Source organism: Larus michahellis, chromosome 2 (assembly GCF_964199755.1).
Source record: "Larus michahellis chromosome 2, bLarMic1.1, whole genome shotgun sequence".
In the NCBI taxonomy this organism is placed as follows: Eukaryota; Metazoa; Chordata; class Aves; order Charadriiformes; family Laridae; genus Larus; species Larus michahellis.
The window spans coordinates 154,777,053-154,801,676 of NC_133897.1; the positions used below are offsets into that span (position 1 = coordinate 154,777,053).

Consider the following 24,624-nt stretch of genomic DNA (forward strand, 5'->3'; position numbering starts at 1 on the left):
GTGAGCCAGTAAATTCTTGCAAAGTGCAAAAGATAGAAATGCAAAGTTGTAATGTTACAGGGCTACCTGAGTGAGCAGAAGTTACACAGAACTGAGGTCTGTTTAAAAAACAGGGTGCAGGGTTCAGTGCTGCACCTCATAAAGCGTCCAGCAGCTCTCTGAATCTGTGGTCTGCAACACGAGCTCCGTCTGAGATTTCGGTGCTGAGCAGTCATTCTGCTCCCTGGGCACCAGCTGTCTCCGAATCCCTCATGCCTCGCAGCAGACACTTCCAGCTGGAATCTGGGTCAGCTTTTCTGTTTGAGGGCTAAAAGCTGAGGGGGACTGGAGTGGGAAAGGAGAGTAGGAGTATCCCAAGATGGGGTTGTAAGCTCTAAAGCAGACCTAAGGTTCTCCTAGAGCACCATCCCTGTGTCAGACCAGGGAACACTCATGCCCATCCCTCAAGGTACTGAACTCAACAGAGAGTCAAACTCACCAGCAGGAAACCAGGGAGATCATAGTTGATAGGGGAACATGTATTCCTACACTGCCGAGGCTGATGAAGCCCCTGAAATATCCAAAAAGAATTACCTAAAATCATTATAGAGTCCTACAAGCTCTGTGTACTGAACATAGAAGCAAGGAGATTATGGAGAATTTTGTCCTTAGTTTGGTTGGTTTTGTCAGTTATTTGCAGGCACATCAAGGTCTAGTCATTGTTTATATCTTACTCAGAGAAACAACAACTGGTGGAGACTTTGTTTACAGACTCAAGTGTGGTGTCAAAACCAAAAATGACGTTTTAAAAAATAGCCCTAGGATTACTTTCCTCCCTACACTTGGCAAACCACACATTACTGCTTTTCCTCTTCCATTCTCCCTAAGCTTTGCCACCGTGATTGATGTATCAGGTACGACAGGCTGAAACACTCCAAATTGTCAGGACTTCTGATACCAGGAGAACTGAAACCATCTAGGATCCCAAGCAGAGAAATATTGCGCTTTTTCTTTTTTTTTTTTTTACTTCAGATGCTCACATATTTATTCAGTACAGTAAGGTACAGAAGAGGAAAGTTCTCCTTAATACTAAATTGGGGCTAGAAAGGATGCCAGTGCACTCTCAGCACTTCTGGCTGATCAGCCCATGGTTATAAGCAGGACGTATTAACCTGGACTCTGACACAGGATCTAGGACTCTAAGAATTATTAAAGTTGGCTGTAGACACCTTTTGATGAACACTATTTCAGGATGTTGTCTGTACTCCTTATAGTCTATTGACATTTAACTACTAACGTCTGAAGAATAAGCAAGTGAAGGTAATACAAATTACCAAGGAAGTACTTGGACTCCAAGGAGGCAATGCATTACACAAAGGTTACCTGACTACTGCTTATCTCAAAGGAACGGAATCTTTCAGGATTTTCTTTTGTGTCTTCTCAGGGTTTCCTTGTAAAACATTCATGCCCTAGGAAATATTTGCTCTATGTCTTTTACGTCTGGACAACGCTGCCTAGTTTGTTTTTCTCTCTTGCCTACAGACTTTTCTCTAAGCCTGATTCAATGAGAATTAACATGCACAATAGGCAACGTGCCTCATTAAATCTCCATCAGCAGTGAAGCTGCTTGAAGATTTTTCAATGAAACTGGTTTGATAAATACCGTTTTGCCAAAACACAAGCTTTTTGTGCTAGTATATCAGTTTTGATGGATTGCCTGTTAAGGCAGGTTTCCTACCTCCAGGACAGGATTCCTGGTCCAACATACAAGAAGATATAACTGATTAGCAAACAGCCTTGTAATAAGGCAATATAACCTTAAGGCTCTCGTGCAAACACTGGTTTGAATTATGCAGAGAAAGAATTTGAATCTGGATCTCCTACATTTTAAGTAAGTGCCTTCATTACCAAGTTCTTGGATATATTAAACTTCATTTGTCACTGCGTCTTTAGGGTTTTTGTGATTGTCATGGAGGAAAAAAAAGAAAGGACATTCTTGATTTATTTTCTAATGTGGAATGAGAACATTTGTAGATGATCACAGCAACAGTAGTATTAGAAAAATGTTCCCTGCTTAGTCCTGGTCAGTGACTGAAGTGGTTAAAACAAATGATTTCCTCTCTCACTTTCACTTACCCCTCTTTATCCCTGATAAATAACAAAGAAGTCACTGTAAGTCTCTCAGTACTGTGGAACAGATAGCATCATTCACGTCAGTTCAGCAACATTTCCCAAAATGCCTCCTCCAAAGCTAAGTACACTAGCTTCCCACTCCTACGCTCTCTATTCTTGCTCTTACATTGACCTTCTGCTCACAAAATGGAAAGTGAAGAGAAGAAAAAGATAAATAAAACAGATTTACAGTGTACAAGTCAGAGGCACAGTGCCCAACGCAAATCACAGAGGAACAAGTTTATTCCTGGTACAACTCCATCCATCTATAATCCCAGCTTTCTCTTTCCTCCCCCTCTAGCTGTGGTGTATCTGTTATTAAGGCCACATTTGAGGGTGTTAGTTAGATGACATTCTTTAGGAGAGAGACCGCTATTTATTTCTGAAAAGTACTGTATACAGTTTAACAAAAAAGAAAAGTGTTTTGAAAAGTGGGACAGTCTGTGACCAGGCTAGAGAGAAAAAGGGAGAGGAGTGTCTTGGCCCCTCTTGGGACTTTGGCCAACATTTCATCCCAGATGAAAGCTTGAAATCAGAGCCTTCCTTCAGCCTTTAAGAAAAGGTACTCCCTTTTACATCAGTGCTGCTACTTTTTCTGTCTACCAACAGGCAGAAACATTGTAGGGCTAAGGAACTGATGCTATCTTGAATAATGAGGAAAGCATCTCAAAGCTATTAGAGAAAATACATTTTTTGCCTACAATGGAAAGCAAACATGCGCTCTCACACACTAGGCAGTTCAAAAGCATAGTTCAGCTTTTTAAGTAGCTGTCTCCTTCGTTGTGTAAGAAACCAGAAGTTGACAAAATTCCTGGAAAGATTACGAATACTCATCTCCCCTTTCTTTGCTGACAGGCTACCTCAAACGGTCTGCTGTCCCTGGTTACTGTACTTTCCCTGAGAGAAAGCTAGAGTTTTTTCTAGGAAGGGTTTGCACATGGATGGATATCTGTTACAGCTCCTTCCAAAACGATATATAGCAGTTTTGCACGCTACCTGTTCCTCCATCCAGGAGGCCTCCTACATGTGGTTTCAAAACCCCAGCACCCAACTGCAAACATGGCAGCTCCCTCATGCAGATATGAACCAGAAGCAGCTTCCTGGATGACCCAAAGACGACATTGCACTGGGACATACGCTATACCACTGTCCTGATGTATGGTCTCTCCCAGTTAGCAAGGAGAAGAGAAAGGTGGTCTGGGAGGAGCTATTGCAGTGATTCAAGCTCATCCTACTCTGTGGCTTCAGTCCTGAAGTCTGCCCTTCGGTACTGTGTCTATCAATATAATCTGGGTTTGGAGCAACTATAGTGGAGCAATCTGTAAGCATAAAACTATCATTTGTGGGTTTCTGGCTCAAACACCCATTGACAATACCAGCTTTTCATTCCCTGCTGTGGGAGCTACGGGTACATGGCATCTAATAGGTGTGAGATAGGACCAATGACTTCCACCCACAGCAGACTGGCAGTTCATCTGTTGTCACTAACAGTCTCCTTGGAGGAAAGCTTTTGTGGAAAAGCCTCTCCACATGTTTTATGGAGTCTACATTACTCTTCCAGCACAAAACCAGCCACAAGTATCCTATAACTAATTAGTACTCACTTGGATACAATACTGAAGTCTTTTGTCTCTTCAGTAAGTGAAAAGCTGGGCATGAAGAGTTAGTGCCGAAAGGAACAAAAAATGACAAAAGAGATATCCCCATATATTGAAGAAATTTTCCATGGCAAAAGCAGCTAAACATCTCACAGATAAGAGATAAATTGGAATAAACAGCTGTCAGTGTTAAATAAATATCCTGGATAATGTGCAGGACAGAAATAACTACAGCATCGTCAAACTCCTTTCTTCACTTTATTTAGCTGTTCTTGCATGTAGCTCCCAACTTTGCACTGCTTCAGTTAGCGGAGCATTTATTTTTGAATCAGCTGCATTTGTTAAGACTGTAACAACGAAAGGCATTTCCTGAGAGGCTGCAAGGATGAGCAGCAAGAAAGAACAACAGCTAAGGAAATACGGGACCCTAGTAGTGCTTTTTATCTTCCAAGTTCAGATTTTTGGTTTTGATGTTGACAATCGACCTACAACAGATGTCTGCTCGACACACACAATTTTACCTGGACCAAAAGGTGAGGAATATCAGGTTGCTAATGCTGAGACCAGTGCTGATAAAGGCTGATTTTTAAAAATAGAGACATGGAGGGCTTATGGCGTGGGCTGGGGATGAAAGATGTGAATTATTGCGGACTGTACAAGCATCTAGAAAAGCAGAACTGCGATGGGGTAAAGCGATGAAGCAAGGAGATTTGAATTTGCTTTTGTTCAGTTTCAGGAACAGCGTCACATACTCTCATATAAGTTAGAGTTGTCCTTTTGCATCTTTCTCCAGCCACATAAATCTTCTCTTACTTTTTGTATTCATGACACAACCAGTACAGCTAGCAGCCATAAATTGAGTGACTTTGTCTAAAAGTAAGCACCTATTGTGAACTGGTAATGGTTCACTTTGCACCTATAGGTAGAGGGAGAGATATACAATATTTAAAATGACTGAACTGTCATTATTTACAAATGCTTACTTTTAAACGCAGCTCTGCTGCGCTCATCAGACCTGATCCATCAGCTCCTGTTGAATTAAACAGGACCTTCACTATGGATTTCAATGAGAACTAGATCCGCTCTGGCACGTGCAGTTCTTTTATCTTTAAAACACTTTGCAAATATCTGAAACCAAATTTTCTGCATTAACTTACTTTTTGTGTAACACAACTAACGTAAATGGAACTGCCTGGAGGGTACATCAGCCAAAAATTAGGTCCATGACGTACAAATCTATCTTGTAATGACAGATCTAAAATATATATTCCACACCATGGCTACTGCAGTTCAAACTATTGCTTTCTTTTTAGTAATTCATTGTATTTTTCTATAGGCTACAGACTGAGAGCAAAAAATGCAACTGATTTAAATTTTAAGCAGAAAAAAAGATTATCAAGTCAAAAGCACCGCTACAGACTCATTTGTTTTTATGATGGATTATTCAAATGCATGTTGCTTAAAGGACCATTTTTAATCAGCAAGTTAATTTCTTTATGATTACAATCCAAGCTTAAACTTTTGCTGCCACAGCATAAATGCAGAGAGATGTAATGATCCCCAAGGGAGCCAGTGGGAGTTTGTTTAGTTAGTATCTGAATAATGGCAGGCTGGAGAACAAAGTTTGACAGGATTGTGTTTAACAAGTCACAAGGCTAATGAGGTGGTCTGGTGACAACACGAGAGTAGCTGGGACTCCAGCTGGTTTCTGTGGTCTAGCTTGTATAGGAAGCATTTAAAGGTTAGATATTATGGTTCTTTGCAAGTGTGATACTGAGAAAGCCAGGATTTAGTCATTGCCAGTCCTACTGCCTCCCAGCTGACACCAAGACACAAGAGGAGCCAGGCAGTATGTTGGCACGGTCCTCACTACTGCTTTAAAATTAGATTACCATGCCCAGGATCCATGATTGGTAAAAGGAGTATTGAGTAAATCACCTCCAAATTACTGGCTCGCATCCATTGCAGGTTATCAAATACATTTTGTAGTCTATGTGATATGATCCTATGGACTAATTTCAGTTCCTACCAGAGTTGAGCTCATCCAGGACAGTTACAAGCAGCTCTCAATGGCACTGATTGTTTTCATTGCCAGTCAGCTGGGCAATTAAAGACTGAGCATGCTGGGTGCGTGAACTGTCCTGTTACTCCGCAGGCATCCCTTGAAGTCAAGGATGAAGCATGCTGACCTAATATGGCAGAAGAAAGTCTGTCCTGCTGCCAGACTTCCTCTATCCATCTTGTGCCTACGGACTCAGAGCATATGATCCCCAGCCTAGGACCACACCACAGCCACAGGCAACAGTTTTCTGCTCAAATTTTAGCCCTGACAATGGACAAGCCTCTGACTTTTGTTGTTGTAAATTTCATTTTCTGTGCTAAACCGGTTGTGCCCCTTTGTCCACCACTCTCCCAAAAATGGCATTTGACGCACCCTGCACAAGTTTCACCCCTCACCCCAATCTGTTCAGCATCTTCTGCTATGGTTGAACACAAGACAGAGATGCTGAGCTCGCACAGTGTGTTGGCCAGCCTTTTCTACCACCACAGGGCAGATCCCTATCGTGGCAACTTCCTCCTTCCATATGAACATGGGAGCATCTAATGGCCAAAGCACCTAGAAGTGCAAGGAAGTAAAAGATATTCAAAAGCTGTAAGACTTCCTACACTGTCCCACCTCACCTATCCCAGTGCAAGGCAAAAATTGTCCTGTAGGCTAGATCCAGTCTGTGGGCTACAAGTGGGATGGTTGCCAGTGCTATGCAGCAGCAATACTGCTGTTCCCATCACACAGGAGAAATCTGAGGGAGAAGCAGGATTGTTTGGAGAGGCTCAGAACTCATAACCCTTTATTTCTTGCGGTTGGAGGTTGCATTACTCACTTCATCATCCAGGCATTCATAGTTGCTACAGAAGCAAGCACCCAACCTCTCCGCATGCTCACCCTGAAAATCACCTGTTCAAAAAGGGTCATTAGTGTTGTGAAAATTGGCCACTTCTTGTACAAGCCACTTGTAACTTGTCCAAGTTAATTTGTGCAAGCCAAATTCTTCCCCTTCAAAAATATAATCTTTGTTATGCTCATACCTGAGGTGTCACAAGAGAAGTATGATATGAGTGATGGGATGAAAAGAAAGGGTAATTCCAGGCTGATTATCAGGAAAGTCTTCAAACTGGTTGTGACAGTCCCACCAGCTCTCAAAAAGCATAAGGCAAAACCAGAGGCCTTTGTACATAACACAAAGAGCTAGAAAATACTCTGGAAGGATGCAGTCTCCTAAGAACAGAAGGAATGCAGTAAATGTCCTGTAAGCCTTTGGCACTTTCTGTTGCAATGGTAGAAGTCAGTCTGAATTAAACTGCTCAGCATCTAGAAACAAACAGGAGTTTAAGTCTGACCTCTGGTGGTTCTGCGTGATGCAAACCAGGTGCCTTGCAATCCCCTCCATCTACCTGCTGCTTTTCCATCGCTGGTGCAAGTAAATGGAAGTTAAAGTCTGTCTGTAAAGAATCCAAAGAAATTTTCTAAACACGTACTCTAGAAAAAAGGAAAAAAAGAATAAGAGAAAACAAAAAGCCAGCACTCATCTCCCAGTTTCCTTTCCCAGGCAATGCTCAAGTCTCTTCTCAAAAAGAGGGGATTATTTTCAATGAACAGTCCTAGTGCAACAGCTGTCTTGTTCTGCCTTCTGAAAAAGCTTCTAAGGTACACAGCAAACTGGCCTATATAGCCGTTAAAAACAGAAATGTGCGAGGTATTTTCTAGGACCCTTATTGAAATACCCTAGGAAAACAAAAAAGAAACAAATCTGTACTTTGGACCAAACCACATTTTTGATATTCAGAACTAGTGATCTTTGGTGTTTGACCTGAGATGTTTAGGAACAGCTTGGTCTTTGCTGGAGTGCTTTGGCACAGGATATCTGAAAACTTACATTAGGTAACGCTGATCCACAGATGAGTAATGAGGACAATAAAGGCTAAGCCCTGTACTCCGTCGACTTCTTGGGACCAAAGAGAACCAGATCAAACATAAACAAAACAACGAATTTCCCACGGCAGCCAAGTGCTTGGCCTAGCAAAATTAGTCATGGCCCTGTTGCTTCCTTTCCACCCTTATAAACCTGTAAGCAGGCTGGCTGTTGCTGCTGCTAAGAGGGGAACTGGGTCTGTGGGGGGGCAGCAGCTACTGTGGTGAAATCAAAAGCCCCCGTTGTTGGTCCATGCCCTGGCAGCGTCAGGAACACCAAGGTCTGCTCCCCTGGGCTCTCCCTTCAACCGGTGTCCCAGCTCTGTCCTTTCTTATTGCTTGCACTCGCCTGGAGACTGCAAGCTCAGTATTGTCTAACCTGCACAGAAAGTTTTAAGTGGGTTGTTGACATAGATGAGATGGGATTTGAGCTGGTCTGAGTAAATCAATAAGCAACAACATGAGGGCAGAAATAAGCAGAGGGCCCAAAACTCCCATTAAAAGCATGAGCAGGGGGAGAAGATGATTGGGGCAGGGGCTGGCTCTGCAGAAGTGTGGAGCAAGGCTACAGCTGATTCCACGTGGCTTCCTGGGAGCTCAGTGCTTCAGAAGACTCGCTCTAGATCTTGCTATCTGTCCCAGGTCCCGGCTCATTTCCTTTGAAATCCAGGCACAGGAATTTCAAATGTCAAATCAGATCCAGGTTGAGAAACTGGAATGAGATGACATCTGAAGAATACTGGGAGTTTCCCATACCAATTTAGATGTAAAGCGTTTCCTTATTATTATTTCTGACAAATGATGCTTATAAACTCCATGACATTGGCTGGCGCCTCAAAATAGCATTTACTGTGGTCTCCGGTACAGCTGTCCATCTCTCAGCTTTAATTGCGCTTGCGCAATTCCACTCCTGGAAAATCTCAAGCTCTCTCAGAAACCAGATATGCTGCTATCCGCATTTTCCTTCTGAAAATATAAAATGCCTTACCACATCCTATAGGCTGTTCAAACCTATAACTAAACTTCCCTCTTAGCGCCTCACATTTGATCTGAAAAGCCCTTTAATTTCAACACATAATTCTATTTTTCATGTCTTTTAGACTTCCTCATTTTAGCGTATGTTAAGTTTCTGAAGTTTATCAGACTGAGTTACAAAGCATGTATGTGGAGACTTCAATACATAAATTCAAAAGATACTGGGGGGGGTCAGTCTGATTCCTCACTGAAGCCACTGTAATCCATGGGTCTCTGAGATCATGTCAGAATGGCAGAAGAACAGGCTGGGAAAATTAAATTGGGCAGACCAAACGAAAAGAGAATCAGGAGTAATTTAAATTATTTCTATTTTATTAAAGAAATAATGTATGTCCCACTCATGCACAAAGGCCCAGACTTTCAAATAATACAAGTCAGCAGGGCTTCACTGAGCCTACTGAAGGCTTGGGTCTGGCTCATGCAATGCAATAGAAGAGGGTATTTCTACTGAAGTCAATATATATTTATAAGTGGAAAGTGGAAAAGCAAGCAGAGAATCCAGTTTATTCTTGATGATTCTTTCCATTTCACCAGGGAAGGCGACTGAGCCCCTGTTGTTTAATTTGGAGCTGGGTGAAAAAAATGGCATGTCCAAGAACTTGTGAGCAAAATGCTTCATTTCTTGCATTGGAATTTGTGGAGCCCTTCACGTTCCTTCAGGACACCTGGAGAGTGGCTATAGGTGCAGTTGCACCCTACAGCTGCACGATTCTGTGAGGGTTTTTGGTCATCTGACCATGTGGTCCTTCTTTCACCTTGTGCTGGCTCGGCTGTTTACTCACCAGACTTTTCACTGAGCTGATTCATCTCACTCACTAAAAACGTGTTTGCCTTACTGATATTCCTCTGATCAGTGAGTTGAATTCCTTCAACACAGGGTCAGAAGAGTGCTCAACATCAGGCAGAGGGGAGGGAGGCGTGCAGGCCAGTTGGGGGCTGAAGGGAGGAGAAAGGACAGGGAAGAAGACGTCGTGTCAGATAGGCAGATGTCAAGAAATCCTGTCCTCACTAGCCATATATAGCTTGAAAGCAAGAATCCCCACTGCCATGGGAAATTTGCCAAGGATCTAAAGGACACTGAAAGTGAAATTAGAGGAAATTTTGAGTCTTTCCATTGATGTAGCTGTGACGTGCTCGTACAGTGGAAAGGCGAATTGGGCTGTATTTGCTTATTTCTTGGGAGTCTGCAACTCCCTCTGGTGACAAAACCTCTCAACAGAGATTGTGCATGTGCAAATGCTGCAAAGGTTCACTGTGCTCAGGGTCACTCCGTGTCCATAGGCTGCAGAGCTAATCCTGTGGCTATCTGCAGGCCTCTTCCAGGAGGGCAAGGCATTCAGTTGCTCCTGGAGGACTCTCAAAGCTTCAGAATTACGCACATGTCCTTATCCCTTTAGTTTAATATCCAGGATGGACAGAATCACCTGCACTCTTCAGCTTCTGTCTGTGGAGATGGGGAGGGTCCCTGTGCCACCTCAGGTGGAACTACAAGCGTGAAACATGGAGCTCAGCAGAACTGTCATGCATGATCAGAGGGTAAAACCATGTAACGGATTCCATACAAAGCCTCTGTGGTGGGACATTGGCTATGCCTAGGAGTGCTAAATGCATCCCAAGGCAAGCAGTGAAAAGCATCCATGTGCGTACTAGTCAAGATTAACCCTCCTTCCCTCCATCACAGCAAATCAGTCATGCCCCCAGGGCTTCTCAAGGACTTTTTGGCCGGTGGTGGGCTTTTTTGAATTCAGAGTATCTGATGTAGGAGGACAACTGTGCTGTAGCCCAGCATAAGTGGTGTTTCTATCATTTGAAAGGGTGGGGATGCCCTGGAGCGTGGAGGAAGGTCTACCTGCAGACGAGAGGCTGAGAGAGCATTAACATTTCTGCAGTATTTTTGGTCAGGAGACAGGAACTGGAGCTGACCTGAGGCCATGACTTGCCAGCACACCTGGCAAAGTATCTCAGTAAAACCCTGCGTGGAGCCAGGGAGTCTCTCAGCTGAATGCCAAGTGAAAAGGCTACATGCTCACAGAGAAACACATGCGTAAACCCAGCTAGGAGCCTCCTCCCAGCTTTAGCCTTTAGGCAGTCTGCAGACATGCTCTCATCCTGATGCGGGGCTGCCTCTACAGGCAAGTGTGGACTCCGTAATCCTCCAAAATTACACCCCGATTCTCCAAGGACCAGGGTCAGCCCTTGATCACAAGACTTGGAGAGTCACTAAACATATGTGAACAATTTAACCTGAAAACTTCCTCCGTTCATGAATACAAACTAGATAAATTGCCTACAAAAGATTCAGCAGGGAAATCGAAGTCACTTGAAGGTCAGTAAATTCTTACTAATTAAATTCTTACCAAATGTAAGCTCTCAACATCGTGTTGTTTAGTGAAACTCCTAAAAAGGCAGAGCCCCTTTCAACTGCCTAAAAATCCTGCTGATTATTAGACCTTCAGCATTTTCCTGAGCTTGTTTATAAGATAAGGAAGGACTGGGGTTCCCTCTCAATTACAATTAAAATTCTCTAATGGCTGCAAAAGTCATTTACCGCGTATGGCTTCTGCTTTCCTTCTGTCTTGCACAGTCCCAAGCTGCAAGAGTCTAGTAATTTATTGTTCCATGTGTTCATTTTAATAGTCTGGTATTTTAAATCAGTGACACAGAAGAAGTGAATCAGCTTGAGGGAATACTAACAAGGTTGAGAAATGTTCTTGCTTCAGCTGCTGGCTCCAAGTGCTTCACCCATGCTTCAAATGCCAGTGAAGTGCATTATCTGACATCCTTGCAACCACAGTTTTTAAGGTGACAATCTGCTAATTAGGTTAAAACTTAACCTGACACTGATCCAAGTGTAAAGCAGCACAAAGGAGAGGTTAACCTCTAGGTATAGACTACAAGCATATGAGGTCAGGGATCAGAGGTTTGGGGTTTTTTTCCTGTAAGAAAACTCCTGTTGCACAAAGCACAGTAGTACAAAATTCAAAAACCCAGTCCCGAGTGCTGGCAGGAATTAGATTTTTTTGCTGCCAGATTACAAAAGAGTGGCTAATATAGTAGGATTGTCTGTCCACATGAAGTCCCAGAGGAAAGGGAGAAATACTTCTTATAAATTAGAGACGGAGCCAAATCAACCCCTGCCCAAAACAAAGTCAACCAAGCTCTCACAATCGCTCCGACTTCGTTGCAAATCACAGAGAGACCACAAGGGGGGAGCATAACCCAAGAGTTCACGTTTCTTGCAAAAAATTGAGATCGCCTCAAACAACAGCTAAAAGGGGACACCATGCTTTTATAATTACACCACCATATTATCAAGCATTGGGCTTAATCCAGTCTTAAATTAACACTTGCTTCTACCCGTGCTTTGTAATGGCCTACCCATTCTCAGCTGCAATATGGGGAGAAAGGCGGATTTCCCTCCCTTACAGATAGGCAAATTATTCTTCTTCCCATTTTCCTAAGTAGGGAAACTAAGGCAGAGTGTGGTAGGCTGCTTTACACCAAGATGAAACAGGTAACAGATCTTCCTTCCCTCTCCTTTAGGCCTTTAGAGGGCTTGAGCAAAAATTGGGACTACATAAGGTGTTAGCAATAAAAATTGAGACACTCCCTAATGTCTCAAAATCTCCAAAACAAACATTCCGACACCTTTTAGCCCTTTTATGTGTCGACTCTCAGCCTGATGGCCCACACCGGGCAACCCCTAGCTTCATCTCCAGCAGCCCTGTGCATGAAAAGCTTGCTCCAAAGTCTCTCAGGAAAAGACACTGTAGCTTTCAGTGGCTCGAAATGTTGAAACTGAGATTAGAAGAGACCATCTTTGGAAAGTAATCACAGCTTCTCCACTCGTATATTGACTTTCTCTCCTTGGCTCTGTATCTAAGATTAACTGTCTAAACAGTGTTTTTTACCCCCAAAAAAGGCATCTTTCTTGCAAAGAGGTCTGTCTTCCTTCTGCAGCAAATAACAGTCCCTCTAGAGCCTTTAACCAAACAGAGCAGCCTGCAAGCCACAGGGAATGTATTAGCTAGCCTGAGAGAGGTGATGAGGACTGCCAGAGTGACAAGCCCTGATTTGGAACATCAGCAGGACTCTGGTTTGCTCTCCTGCATGACACAGGCCAAAGAAACTCCCTCAGAAGTTTCTACACCAGACCCAGAGTTACGGCGTATCTTACACAATGGAATTCACTGCGCTGCAAAAGGCTGGACATGAAAAGCCTCCTACGTCTCCCTTCCCTCTGGAGAGTGTAGTCCATTTGTTAAATATCCCCATGTTGCATTCTAGTCAGGACTCATCCAGCTTTTCCAGCCTTTGAATCACACCCTGCTTCCTTTCTATTATCACACATTTCTCCCCCTGTATGGGTTTGCAGACCGTGAGCAGATCAGCTCTTAACCTTCTCCTGGAATTTCATTTCACAAGCCCTTTGTCAGCCTCTGGGAATCTTTTCTGAATTTCTGAACTACCAAGAAGTGACTTTTACACTTTTCTCAAGGGTTTCCTAGATGGGTTTGGAAAGGACAATTTCTTGGTTTCTCAGTTGTAAATGTTGTTAGCACAGAGGTCAACAGCAAAATTAAACCATACATTCTCTGTCTCTCTGTTTGATGATCTGTAGACAAGAACCCAGTACAAGCAGGCATCCTTCCATCAGCTCCAGGCTCAGACCCACAGCTTCAGCTGGATATTTAAGGAGCTTGGCTTTTGGAAATAGATACTGACTTTTCCAGTATTTTTAAGAACCATTGAAAACAGAGATCTTTAAAACTTCTGTTGCTGACTGCTTATAGCCTTTTCCCTTCCTACTTTGTCCCATAGCAGCTGGTGTTAAAAACAACCAAAGCACCTGAGTGAGCCAGCACACAAACCGTGTCTTGTTTTCTCCTTGGCCATCCCTCTAGCAAATGCTTCCTCCCTCTAACACAGACTGAAGTTCAGCCCTTTATCTTCCTCAGCTTGGACCACTGACCATCCCCCCCAAAGGGCATCCTGACTGACGCCATGAGTCTGTCCTCCACGAAACAGTCCCAACACTGAATGTTCTTTTGACATACAGGGAAAGACTCAGCTCAGGCCCCATAACTGACATGGAAAGGAGCCAAACAGCTAATACTACATTTTATATGCTGCAATTAATATGCACCACTTCTCATCTGTCATCACCCCACAGAACAGCCCATGGTATGCTACCTATGGCTACAGAAGCAGGAGAAGGTAAATCAGGAATGATTACCCTCAGCACATAGTTAAATCATCGACCTCTTTCACAGAGGATATTATAGGGGCCAAAAATATAAAGCGGTTTAAAAGGCACAAGGCTGTGGACGTTGTCTGTCTCGGCTTTGGTAAGGCCTTTGACACCGTCCCCCACAGCATTCTCCTGGAGAAGCTGGCGAATCATGGCCTAGACAAGTGTACTCTTCGCTGGGTTAAAAACTGGCTGGATGGCTGTGCCCAGAGAGTTGTGATTAATGGGGTGAAATCCTCTTGGCGGACGGTCACCAGTGGTGTCCCTCAGGGCTCAGTTTTGGGGCCAGTTTTGTTTAATATCTTTATTGATGATCTGGATGAGGGGGTTGAGTGCACCCTCAGTGAGTTTGCAGATGACACCAAACTGGGTGGGAGTGTTGATCTGCTTGAGGGTAGGAAGGCTCTACAGAGGGACCTGGACAGGCTGGATCGATGGGCCAAGGCCAACTGTATGAGGTTTAATAAGGCCAAGTGCCAGGTCCTGCATTTCGGTCACAACAACCCCAAGCAACGCTACAGGCTTGGGGAAGAGTGGCTGGAAAGCTGCCCGGCAGAAAAGGACCTGGGGGTGCTGGTGGACGGCCAGCTTAACATAAGCCAGCAGTGTGCCCAGGTGGCCAAGAAGGCCTACAGCATTCTGGCTTGTATCAGGAATAGCGTGGCCAGCAGGAGCAGGGAAGCGATCGTGCCTCTGTACTCAGCACTGGTGAGGCCTCACCTCGAGTACTGTGTTCAGTTCTGGGCCCCTCTGTACAAGAGGGACATGGAAGTGCTGGAGCGGGTCCAGAGGAGAGCTACCAGGCTGGTGAGGGGTCTGGAGACCAGGTCATATGAGGAGAGGCTGAGGGAGCTGGGCATGTTTAGCTTGGAGAAGAGGAGGCTGAGGGGAGACCTCATTGCCCTCTACAACTACCTGAAAGGAGGCTGTAGAGAGGTGGGTGTTGGCCTCTTCTCCCAGGTGAATAATGACAGGACCAGAGGAAATGGTCTGAAGTTGCGGCAGGGGAGGTTTAGGTTAGATATTAGGAAGAATTACTTTACTGAAAGAGTGGTCAGGCACTGGAACAGCCTGCCCAGGGAGGAGGTTGAGTCACCATCCCTAGAGGCGTTTAAGAAACGTCTAGATGTGGCACTTCAGGGCATGCTCCAGTGACAGAGATTGTAGGTTGTTTGTTTGTGGGGGTTTTTTGTGGGGTTTTTTTGTTTGTTTGTTTTTGGGGTTAGTTTTTTTTGGTGTGTGTATGGTTGGACTCAATGATCTCAAAGGTCCCTTCCAACCATGAAGATTCTATGATTCTATTATTACAGTAGTGCAGAGATTTCTCCAAGTGAGAGCAAGAGAGATTTCTCAAATGAGAGCAATGATTTATCTCTTACAGATACTCTGTGTATGATATCTTGAAAATAAAGCATTGGAGTAATTGCAAAACACATTTGCCATATCAACATATAAATCTCACCTGTCAAAAACTGAAGGCAAGACTTCTATACTATGTGCTAAGGTCTACATTAAGACCTATTTCAACATATTTACATTCCTCCCATTCCAAAAGCATCTGCATACCTTGAACACAGAGTCACTACAAACAGAGTCACTAGGAACAATTACTGAATTCCTATTGCCTCCCCTGGCAGTTCTCCCATGTGTGTACAGGTGTCCCAACAGAGGAAGACTGGCTTATTTATCTGCTTTATGGCTAATAGGGTTTAAAGGGCAGGAATAGAAGTTGGTATTGTATAATTCTTATGTTGGAACAGCCTCTCTGAAAGTTTTACTTTTTCCTGCTGATGGCCAGATCCATCAGCTCTTCTCTGGAAATTTATCCCACGGCTACTGTATCTTCAATGTGAAATAAAAAGAAATGAGTAGAAAAAAAAACTGAGAACTTTACTTTCTGAGGACATATAGTACTTACTGCTCTGAGAGAAATGTACCATGATGCTTTATTTTCTGTTTTTTTGGAAGGGGATGAAGGAGAAAAAGGAGATAGAGGAGAAGTGGGGAAACAAGGGAAGGTTGGACCAAAAGGACCAAAAGGTATTTATGACAGTTTGTTGGCTATTACTGGTATATGAATATCATTATACACCACTCTACTGGTGCATATGATCATTGGTGTTTAATGCTTTTCATTCCTGTTGCATCAGTAGATTTCACAATCCTGTCAAACATTAATCAGTGAACCCAACAATACTCAGAGAGCTTGATGCAACTCCTACCAATACATAAGACAGTTATATATAGCAATAAATTTAGAGTCATGTAATAAACTAGTACATTTATTGCTGCTCTCCCAAGTGGCTGTCATAAGTGAGATCCAGAAGACCCAGATCATATGTATAATAATTACCCAGCTCATAAGTATAATCAGAAAGATTACTGCTCTCTTACTGAAATGATCCTTTATTTGAAACTGAATTTCGAGTTACTTCCTAGTAATACATCAGGATGCTCAACAAATTTCGGTCTCAGTTGTCCCTATTTTGCAGAAAAGCAAACAGAGGCATACACTGAGAAACAAAGTTCCTCTGATCAAGCAGCATCTGAACTGAGAACAAGGAGTTGCAGATGTCTCAGGACTCAGCCCTATTAAACATACCCCATATCCATATGAAGAGTGAGCTGGGCAGACCATTTGGAGGCACCAGATGCAATGGTGTCAGCCTTGTTTGCATACTGTAACTCAAAAGCTTAATTTGTCATTAGAGTTTAATGATACTGTCAACGAAGAAAGACCATGGATACGCATTAAAGACTAATCAGGAAAGTTTTTACTTTTATAGAAACTTCAAAATCACCCTGTTACTATTGTTAGAATAAAAAAAACTTTTCAATTTTTAAGTGCATTCATATGACTTTGCTTCTTACCTTAAAAGGATCAGATAACATAGAAGGGAATCAGGTAACCAACCATTTACGAAGCATCTTAATGATGTTAAATTCAGTGTGCAAACTGAGACTCTTTTCCTCTTATTTCTTCTCTCAGGAAACAAAGGACCTGTGGGGGATATTGGTGACCAGGGAATGCTTGGGAAAATCGGTCCAATTGGTGGAAAGGGTAAGCTCTGGTCTGGGAATTTTCTTGTTTTTTCCCTCAAGGTAAATATGTGTTTTGTGAGCGTTCCATGTATGGAGTAATATCAAATAACAGCTGTGACCAATGCTCTCTCCAAGTAAAGTTATGCATAAAGATAGGTGATGAGAGTTAACTGAGACATTCTTATTTCCCACATGCAATATACTTATTTGGCTAAAATAATTTGCTTTATGTGTTAAGATATCAATCATATTTGATGGTAAAAGAGGTAGGGAGAAATCTGGCCCTTGTGAAGTAAGTTCTCTGAATGCTATAAAAGAGAAAGCCAAATTTTTGCCTCTGCTTTGGATGCTGAAGGCCTAAGTCAATATTCTGCTGCTGTTGAGGATGCCACACCTTGTCACCTGCACTGCTGTGGGAGACATGAGCAAGCAATACACAGGACAGCTAGGTAAGGAAAGGAAAGGATTTTAGGAGTTTTAAGACAGCACTCACATAGCCAGGGACAACTACTCCTTGCAAATCAATATAGACTCCAAATCTACCTGGACAATAATTTCATGAAATTATCCTCTGGTTGTCTGAGAAGAGACTCAGCCATTCCTTTCCGGTATTCCTAAAGAGGTACTTAAGAAGGAATATTACTTCTGCCACAAGGAGACCTGCCTTGAAAGCAGAGCAGGGACTCCACCATCCCCAGGGGAACTCTGTGGTCTCTAACCAGCACATCAACCCAGGCATGTGGGTGAGTGGGTGGAACCATCTCTCCTGAGAGCTTCTCAAGCCAGTGTTTTTAATGAACCTCTGATGGCCTCTAGCCAGCCTCAATATCAGAGAAGAACAAAAGAATTTGGCTTGAGGGACTCATTTTCAGAAGTACCTAGACGACTGAAAACACTGTTATCTCCTAAGATATCTTCAATCACCAAAGGAGACTAGAATTTAAGAATGCCACAAATTGCTTATCTTTATCTGTAGTAAACCAATGCTCTGAGCCCTTAAATCAAGCTTTCTCTCGACTCAAATGTACAATTTATTGTCCCCTTGTAGTTTTCGTCATTTTCTTTCTTTATTTGCAGAAGCAAAGGTCACTAAGTCACTGTTTAAATCTACCATTAAATATTCAATTTGTTAATGAAGCAACCCTGAAATTTCAGCTTATAAGTGCGCAGAGTGCCAAACAATATTAATTAAAGTGACAGCCAACTCCTAACTTCTTTTAAAAAAAGGCAACCACATAAAGGAAAAGGCACATCAAAACACAGCCATCAAAAAGGCAGAGCAAACATTAGCGTTTTTTGACCTCTGAAGGTTTTAATTGATAAAGAAAGAGCTGACATGAATTTCAGATGAAGTCCAGCTGTTGCTGATCCAAATTACAGCTGAGATTTTTTAAAAAGCTGGTCATCTCCACTTACATAGAAGCGCAACATTTGGAGAAGTATTTCTATCATTTTTATGATTGATAGAAGAAGGGGAAAGCAGTTGGATGACAATAAATCACATTTCCATGAAGTATATCTGAAATGAAACGCTGCTCCTGACTGACCTCATTTTGTGCAGGTGTTACCTGCTGCCCGCACACGTAACCTGCTGCACACGTGAATTCACTGGCTTACTGCACATCAGCCTCATCTGGTGCCTCATCCCATCACGGAGCTACTGAAGCCAGGGAAGGGCTCTGTCCTGCAAGGCAATGAGAAAACCCAGGTCTCACCTCCCGTAGATTTCTTGAGTGCTTTGAGCCTCTCAGGATCATTGTGCAGTTTATATTTTAAGCAAGTGGTACCAGGAACCAGCAGCACACGAGATGCCTGTGTTATCAGTGAGTTAGCTATTAAAGGGTTCTCCTTACTTTCATACACCAGAATTAATCACGGTTTGTTTGACTTGGCACATCTGCCAGTACAATACATCAGGCCTTCCTGTCAGAAGCACGCTGTTAATATATTATTAAACAGGTTTTTCAGATATGCTCCCCTGACATGTGCACTGTCTGAGATCTGAGCTTATATTTTCCTCTTTATTCAGGTGACAAAGGAGCTAAAGGCTTATCAGGGGTTTCTGGAAAAAAGGGAAAAGCAGGTATGCTACGTATCCTTCTCTGCAGATTGGTCAAGTCTGCTGGGTCTTTGATTTCAGGATTGGTTTGTCTGGAGTTTCATAAAATTTTGAGGCCCATGGACAAATCTGAGAATAGATGAAACAAACAAGAAGAGACTGAAAAAGTTTTGTTTAGCAAAATGAAGGCTTGGGTAGGGACATGACTGATGCCTATGAATATACCAACACACACAAAATATGGACAAGAGTTACCTAAATTAATGGACAATGTTTGACATCGTAAAAACTAACACATAGACAGGCCGGCAGTACATTTATACTGGAAACTAGAAGAAAGTGTCTCAATACCAAAGCAATGAAGTCCTCTAAGAGTTTCCTAATAGGAGCATGGGGACAAAAAAATAAGTGACTGTAGATAGAGCATTTGCTTACAGAAAGAGAATTGGATCTGATGACCCAGAAAGTTCTTCTCAGTCCTAATAACCTTGCATGTTTTCCTGCCTTGAACGTTCTGTTTTTAAGAGATTTCATATCCAATGCCAGTTTAGTTCTTAATGGGAAACCATCAGCAACAAATTTTCTTCCTGAGAATAACAGAGGAACAAAAAAGCCCCATACCAAGCCAAATTTCAGTTTACCAACAAAAATATAACTGAGACTTCAGTGCTTGAAATCTATTGATTATTTGAGTTGGTATCAACTATTTCTGCTGTGCCACAGCTGCATGCAGCAGTTCACTAACATGGTCCTTCTACCAAAGTTTTGCCAGTCCCACCTCTGTGCATACTCACAAAACTCCTTCACTGAGAAAACAGCAGTTCCCCATTTCATGGAGGCTGTTGTTCCTATGAAAAGGCCGGGGAACCAGCGCTGTTTGTGGTTACAAAGGTAGACCTTTGGCATTCAGATGTAACACTGTAGTGATGACCATGACAAGCCACATCTCCACAGCTAGATGGAATCAATGACGAGAGGGGCAGAGGATGTGCAAATCCTACACTGATGGGGGTGGAAGGAAGATGGCAAACTCTTCCATTCATTTTTTTTAAAGTAGGGACCTTTAAGCCAGTTAGCATGGGAGTGTACAGAGACAAAATATAAAGTGTTTTGATCAACAGAAGTATGGCCAGCGGGACAGGGTGAGACTGGCTCTCCACAAGTGGAGGCCAAGTTTTCAGAAGGTTTGGAAGTGGGCTACAGCCAACCCTCTACACATACACATACACACACACACACACACACAAATGCTTCTGAAGAGATAAATCCTCTGTCCTTTGCATTGTATCAGGCACGGTCTGTGACTGTGGAAGATACCGCAGAGTTGTTGGACAAATGACTATCAATGTTGCTCGACTTAACACATCCATCAAGTTCCTAAAGAACGGTAAGAATCATTATGCATTTGATGCGATTTATTTGGCTCCTATAACATTTATCAGTGCTGCTGTTCTACCATTGCTGCTCTGTGGCAGAATCCATAGATGACCCAGAGAGAGGGTCCCACTGTGCAAAGCACTCCAAGAACACACAGAAAAGTCTTGCACATGTAAGGATATAAGCGGTAAGCGGCAGATGAATAAAAGCAAGAACAATACAGAAGTGATCAACAGCACAACATAAAGAATTGTGAAAAGCACAAGGCACAGCTTGCTAACCACCGCTGTCAGTCTGCTCAGGCTCAGCGGCCACTCAGGCAATGAAAGGAAAACGCTTGTGCAAATCTGCTCCAGAAAGGTGGGAAAAGCAATAAGAATCTCTTGGTCTTTCTGCTGCACAGGAAGGCTGCAGACACGGCACTCCGAGTGCTCCCCTCAGTGCGAGCATCATTGTCCCGTAACAAGGGACCAACACATGGGTTATAAGAAGCCATGTTTGCAGAGAGCGCTGGCAGGTGGACAGTGAAAACTGCCCCCACTGCAAGGAAGGAAGCGCATTTCCCTGCATCGCAGAGATTTTGAGAAGGCTCCACCACTGCTTCTAGGACTAAGTCTGTATCAGTAAATTTAATGTGTTTGAGACTGTTCTCTGGCACTGTGGGCAACCAGCACAGAACGGCCCTCATCTATAATATTAAATCCTACAAAACTGAATGCCATATTGTCAGGAGTGTCCCTCTGCTAACTCCTAAACTGTGCCTGGAGTAACTCCTGAATTGTTTGGGTGAGTGTTAGTTGCCCCAGGCCAAAGTTCTGCTCAGGACTATTCCAGCGATCCATAAGCAGGGACAATCAACTTCCAGTTGCCCAGGCATGCGCCTTGGCACTGCTTAATTCACTAGGATATATGCTGGTTGAGAAGTTTGCCTTTTAGAGATGCTGAGCAGCCACAGTTTTGTTCCTAGACAATTCCACTTAGTGCCTACAGCAGCTCTGAATACCAGGCTGTATTTAAAATGTCTTATTTTAGCAGTCACATTGATTTTCCTCTACATGGAAAGGGCCTGAAAAGCTACCTACACCCCTGTGTTTCTGTCCCAGGGCATTCTTTCACAATCTGTATTGAAAAACATGCAAAGCAATGGGAGTGATCGAGAATTAGACATTGCTATTTGCCCATTTAGCACGCCTAAATTTGATTAGTACTAGATACCTGTGAAGTAAAACTTAAGTGTCACAGGAGACACATGCCAATCAGGACTGAATAGTTCTTGTCCTAACGTGTGCAAGGTGCTTGTCGGGCCCATTAGTAGCATCAGTCTCTGATCATGTTCTCATCATTCATCACAAATGCAGTGGTGGGAATACTTTTCCTCTCTCCCTTTTATTAATTCAAATGTAAAAATCGTCTCATTGTCATATTGGAACAGAAGCACCTTCAGTATCTGTTGATGTGCCATTGAGCTTTTTTTTTCCCCCCTTTTAAAGTTATAGCAGGTATCAGGGAGACAGACGAGAAATTCTATTACATTGTGAAAGAAGAGAAGAATTATAGAGAAGCCTTGATCCACTGCAGGGACAGAGGAGGAACACTGGCCATGCCTAAAGATGAGGCAACCAACGCCCTGATTGCTGACTACATCTCCAGCAGCGGCCTCTTCCGAGCCTTCATTGGCCTGAACGACATGGAAAAAGAAGGACAGTTTGTGTATGCAGACAACAGCCCAATGCAGAACTACAGTAACTGGAAGGAAGGAGAGCCTCATGACCCAGCTGGCCGCGAGGACTGCGTGGAAATGCTCAGCACGGGAGAGTGGAATGACTCTGAGTGCCAAGTTACCATCTACTTCGTCTGTGAATTCCTCAAGAAGAGGAAATAAAAGTGCCACAGAATGTGCCTGGCACCTGCTGTACATACAACACCTCCTCGTTCATGCACTGTAGGGACAGCAGACAACCAAGTACAGGGCTCAATCACTTGAGCCCCTCAATCACAAGTACAGGGCTTCACCTCACCGAGTTAAGCAAGAGTGATTACTGTTAAGATGGTAGTGACCATAAAGTCAGCACAGGTCTGCAGGGGGCATCCAGACAGTTGTGAATTTTTATTTCATTTCTGTGTGTAATTTTGGGTGGGCATGTCTATGTGTAATTTAGGGGCAAATTCAGAGCACGTAGAGGTGAATAAGATTTCACTAATGCCAGAAATAGTAAACTCACTGGTGTACTACTTACTGATGTGCTTCGCAAAGTCCACAGATGGAAAGAGTGTGATCTTTACTCATCTTTGACCTACAAAGGAAGTCCCAATAATTTCTCTGGTGAATTCAGAGCTGGAAGAGCAAATTTGTAGTTTCTCTTGAAAATATCCTTGTTGGAATCATAGAGTAATTTAAGTTGGGAGGGATCTCTGGAGGTCATCTGGTAGAATCTTCTATGCAAAGCAGGGACAACTTCAAACTTAGAAGTCGTTATACCCTCCTTAATTTGGCTGTGCAATTACATTGCCTGATATGCAGGGAAGGACTCACTTATCTCTGCTTCCCACTCCATCGTCCATCAGGCTGGTCTGAGGTGTGAGGAATTAACTTAGCAACGGCACTTCTGCATGCAAGACTGCGCAGATTTTAGGCAACTTGAGAACAGATGGAGCAGTTCCAGCCTCTGATGTACCCCAAAATCTGTGAAAAATATAGAAAAGTATAGCACAAAGAGAACAGTGCAAAGGGAGCAACACTATTGCTGTAGGTAGTGCAGGCACATGTAGTTTCAGTTGCAACAATGTGCATTGCTCATTTAAGAAGTGATTCTAGGAACACGTTAACTCCCTAACTCAGTAGCCAGTGAAGTTTCATGTCTAATGCTAAAATCACCTGCACCTTTGTGAAACAGGAAGCAGCTACAGAATAGGCTTTATCCCCAAGAACCCAGATTCAGGTGTGGTTGAGCAACTTGGTCATGAACTTCAGCGGGACTCTCCACAAATGATGAGCAGTAAGCATGAACGCTTTACTGTCACTGCCCAGATACTCAGATCTCCATGTCACTATGCCCACAATTTCCACTATGCCTACGTTTTCCTATCTTTGATAATACTGAAGGAGCTCTTTTCTTCAGACATAACTATTTTGCCTTCAGAAGTGAGCCTGTTCTTAGTCATGGTTCACCTTTCCTCACAGCAGGAGATGTCAGGAGAAACCGTAGGGCTCCTGCAATGAAGGTCTAAAGATTTTCTTTTCCACTTGACACTAAAAATGAAGGAATGATACCTGGAGGCTAAGGAGAATGCTAGACACTAGGCACGGTGCAGCAATGTACCCTGCGGTTCACTCTGAGCGCCAGTTGCACATAGTCTTCCTCTGGGTATGTGAAAAGCTGGACATGCCATCAGCTAGTAATGCAGAGGGTCAGCTCAAAGTCTCCCTTCTACACTTGCCTAGCACTGCAATGGCAACTAGACAACAGTCATACTTCCTCAAGCTCAACCTCAACAGGAAAATCCTCCAAACCATTTAGCTCATTGTTAGTTTGACTCCAAGCTCATCTCTGAGCAATGACCAATGCAGGAGTATCCCAGGAGACTCTGTGACTCATAACGACTCTTGTAATCCAGTTTCTCTGCTACTTGTTCCTCCAGAAAACCACTTGTTTCTACCAGCAGTAAATTATCTGTGTTGCTACACACCCTCCAGGGAACTAATCAGACCCATGAATGACAGGGTGGGACCACATTTCTTTTTATCACTCCTCTACTATGCTATGAGAGTATTTGGGTAAAGAGATTCACTTAGCACAACATAACTCACCCTGAATTGTTCCCTTCCTAGGAATTGATATTCCCCAAAATTAAGCAGAATTACACTTTTTAGGATCTATAGTAATAAACTCATTTAAGCTAAACACTTTGGTGTTAGAATCATTAATGGGTAAAGATTTAATGACTAATTCAAGGCACAGTTTCTTGAGGAAATGCAATGCTTTTTAGAAATTCAAGCCTAGGGCTGCTAGCCTCACTCACAGCGGGTCAGTTCTTACTAGTCCTACAGAAGTGGCATGGTAACATCCCTGTGGGTAGGCACAATCACACTGATACCTTCTCCATCCCTCATCTTTACTTCTGTCCCCAAAAGTCATTAAAA

At 43.1% G+C, this 24,624-nt stretch overlaps 1 protein-coding gene across 1 annotated transcript; it reads left to right on the forward strand.

The window, feature by feature from the left end:
- Window positions 1–3,641: 3,641 nt before the first annotated feature.
- COLEC10 (collectin subfamily member 10) lies at window positions 3,642–24,385 on the forward strand. The gene is made up of 6 exons (XM_074577718.1): window positions 3,642–4,282; window positions 15,974–16,045; window positions 16,995–17,066; window positions 19,077–19,130; window positions 20,398–20,493; window positions 21,974–24,385. Exons 1-6 carry the CDS (start codon window positions 4,135–4,137, stop codon window positions 22,363–22,365), a joined length of 834 nt encoding a protein of 277 aa, XP_074433819.1. The 5' UTR covers window positions 3,642–4,134; the 3' UTR covers window positions 22,366–24,385.
- The last annotated feature ends 239 nt before the right edge of the window (window positions 24,386–24,624 follow it).

Bases quoted from the DNA above. Each gene is read 5' to 3' on its own strand.
- COLEC10 (XM_074577718.1), top strand. From the start codon at position 4,135: ATGAGCAGCAAGAAAGAACAACAGCTAAGGAAATACGGGACCCTAGTA. The intron at 4,283-15,973 runs GTGAGGAATATC...TTTTTTTGGAAG, and splicing joins AATTTTACCTGGACCAAAAG to GGGATGAAGGAGAAAAAGGA. The intron at 16,046-16,994 runs GTATTTATGACA...TTCTTCTCTCAG, and splicing joins TGGACCAAAAGGACCAAAAG to GAAACAAAGGACCTGTGGGG.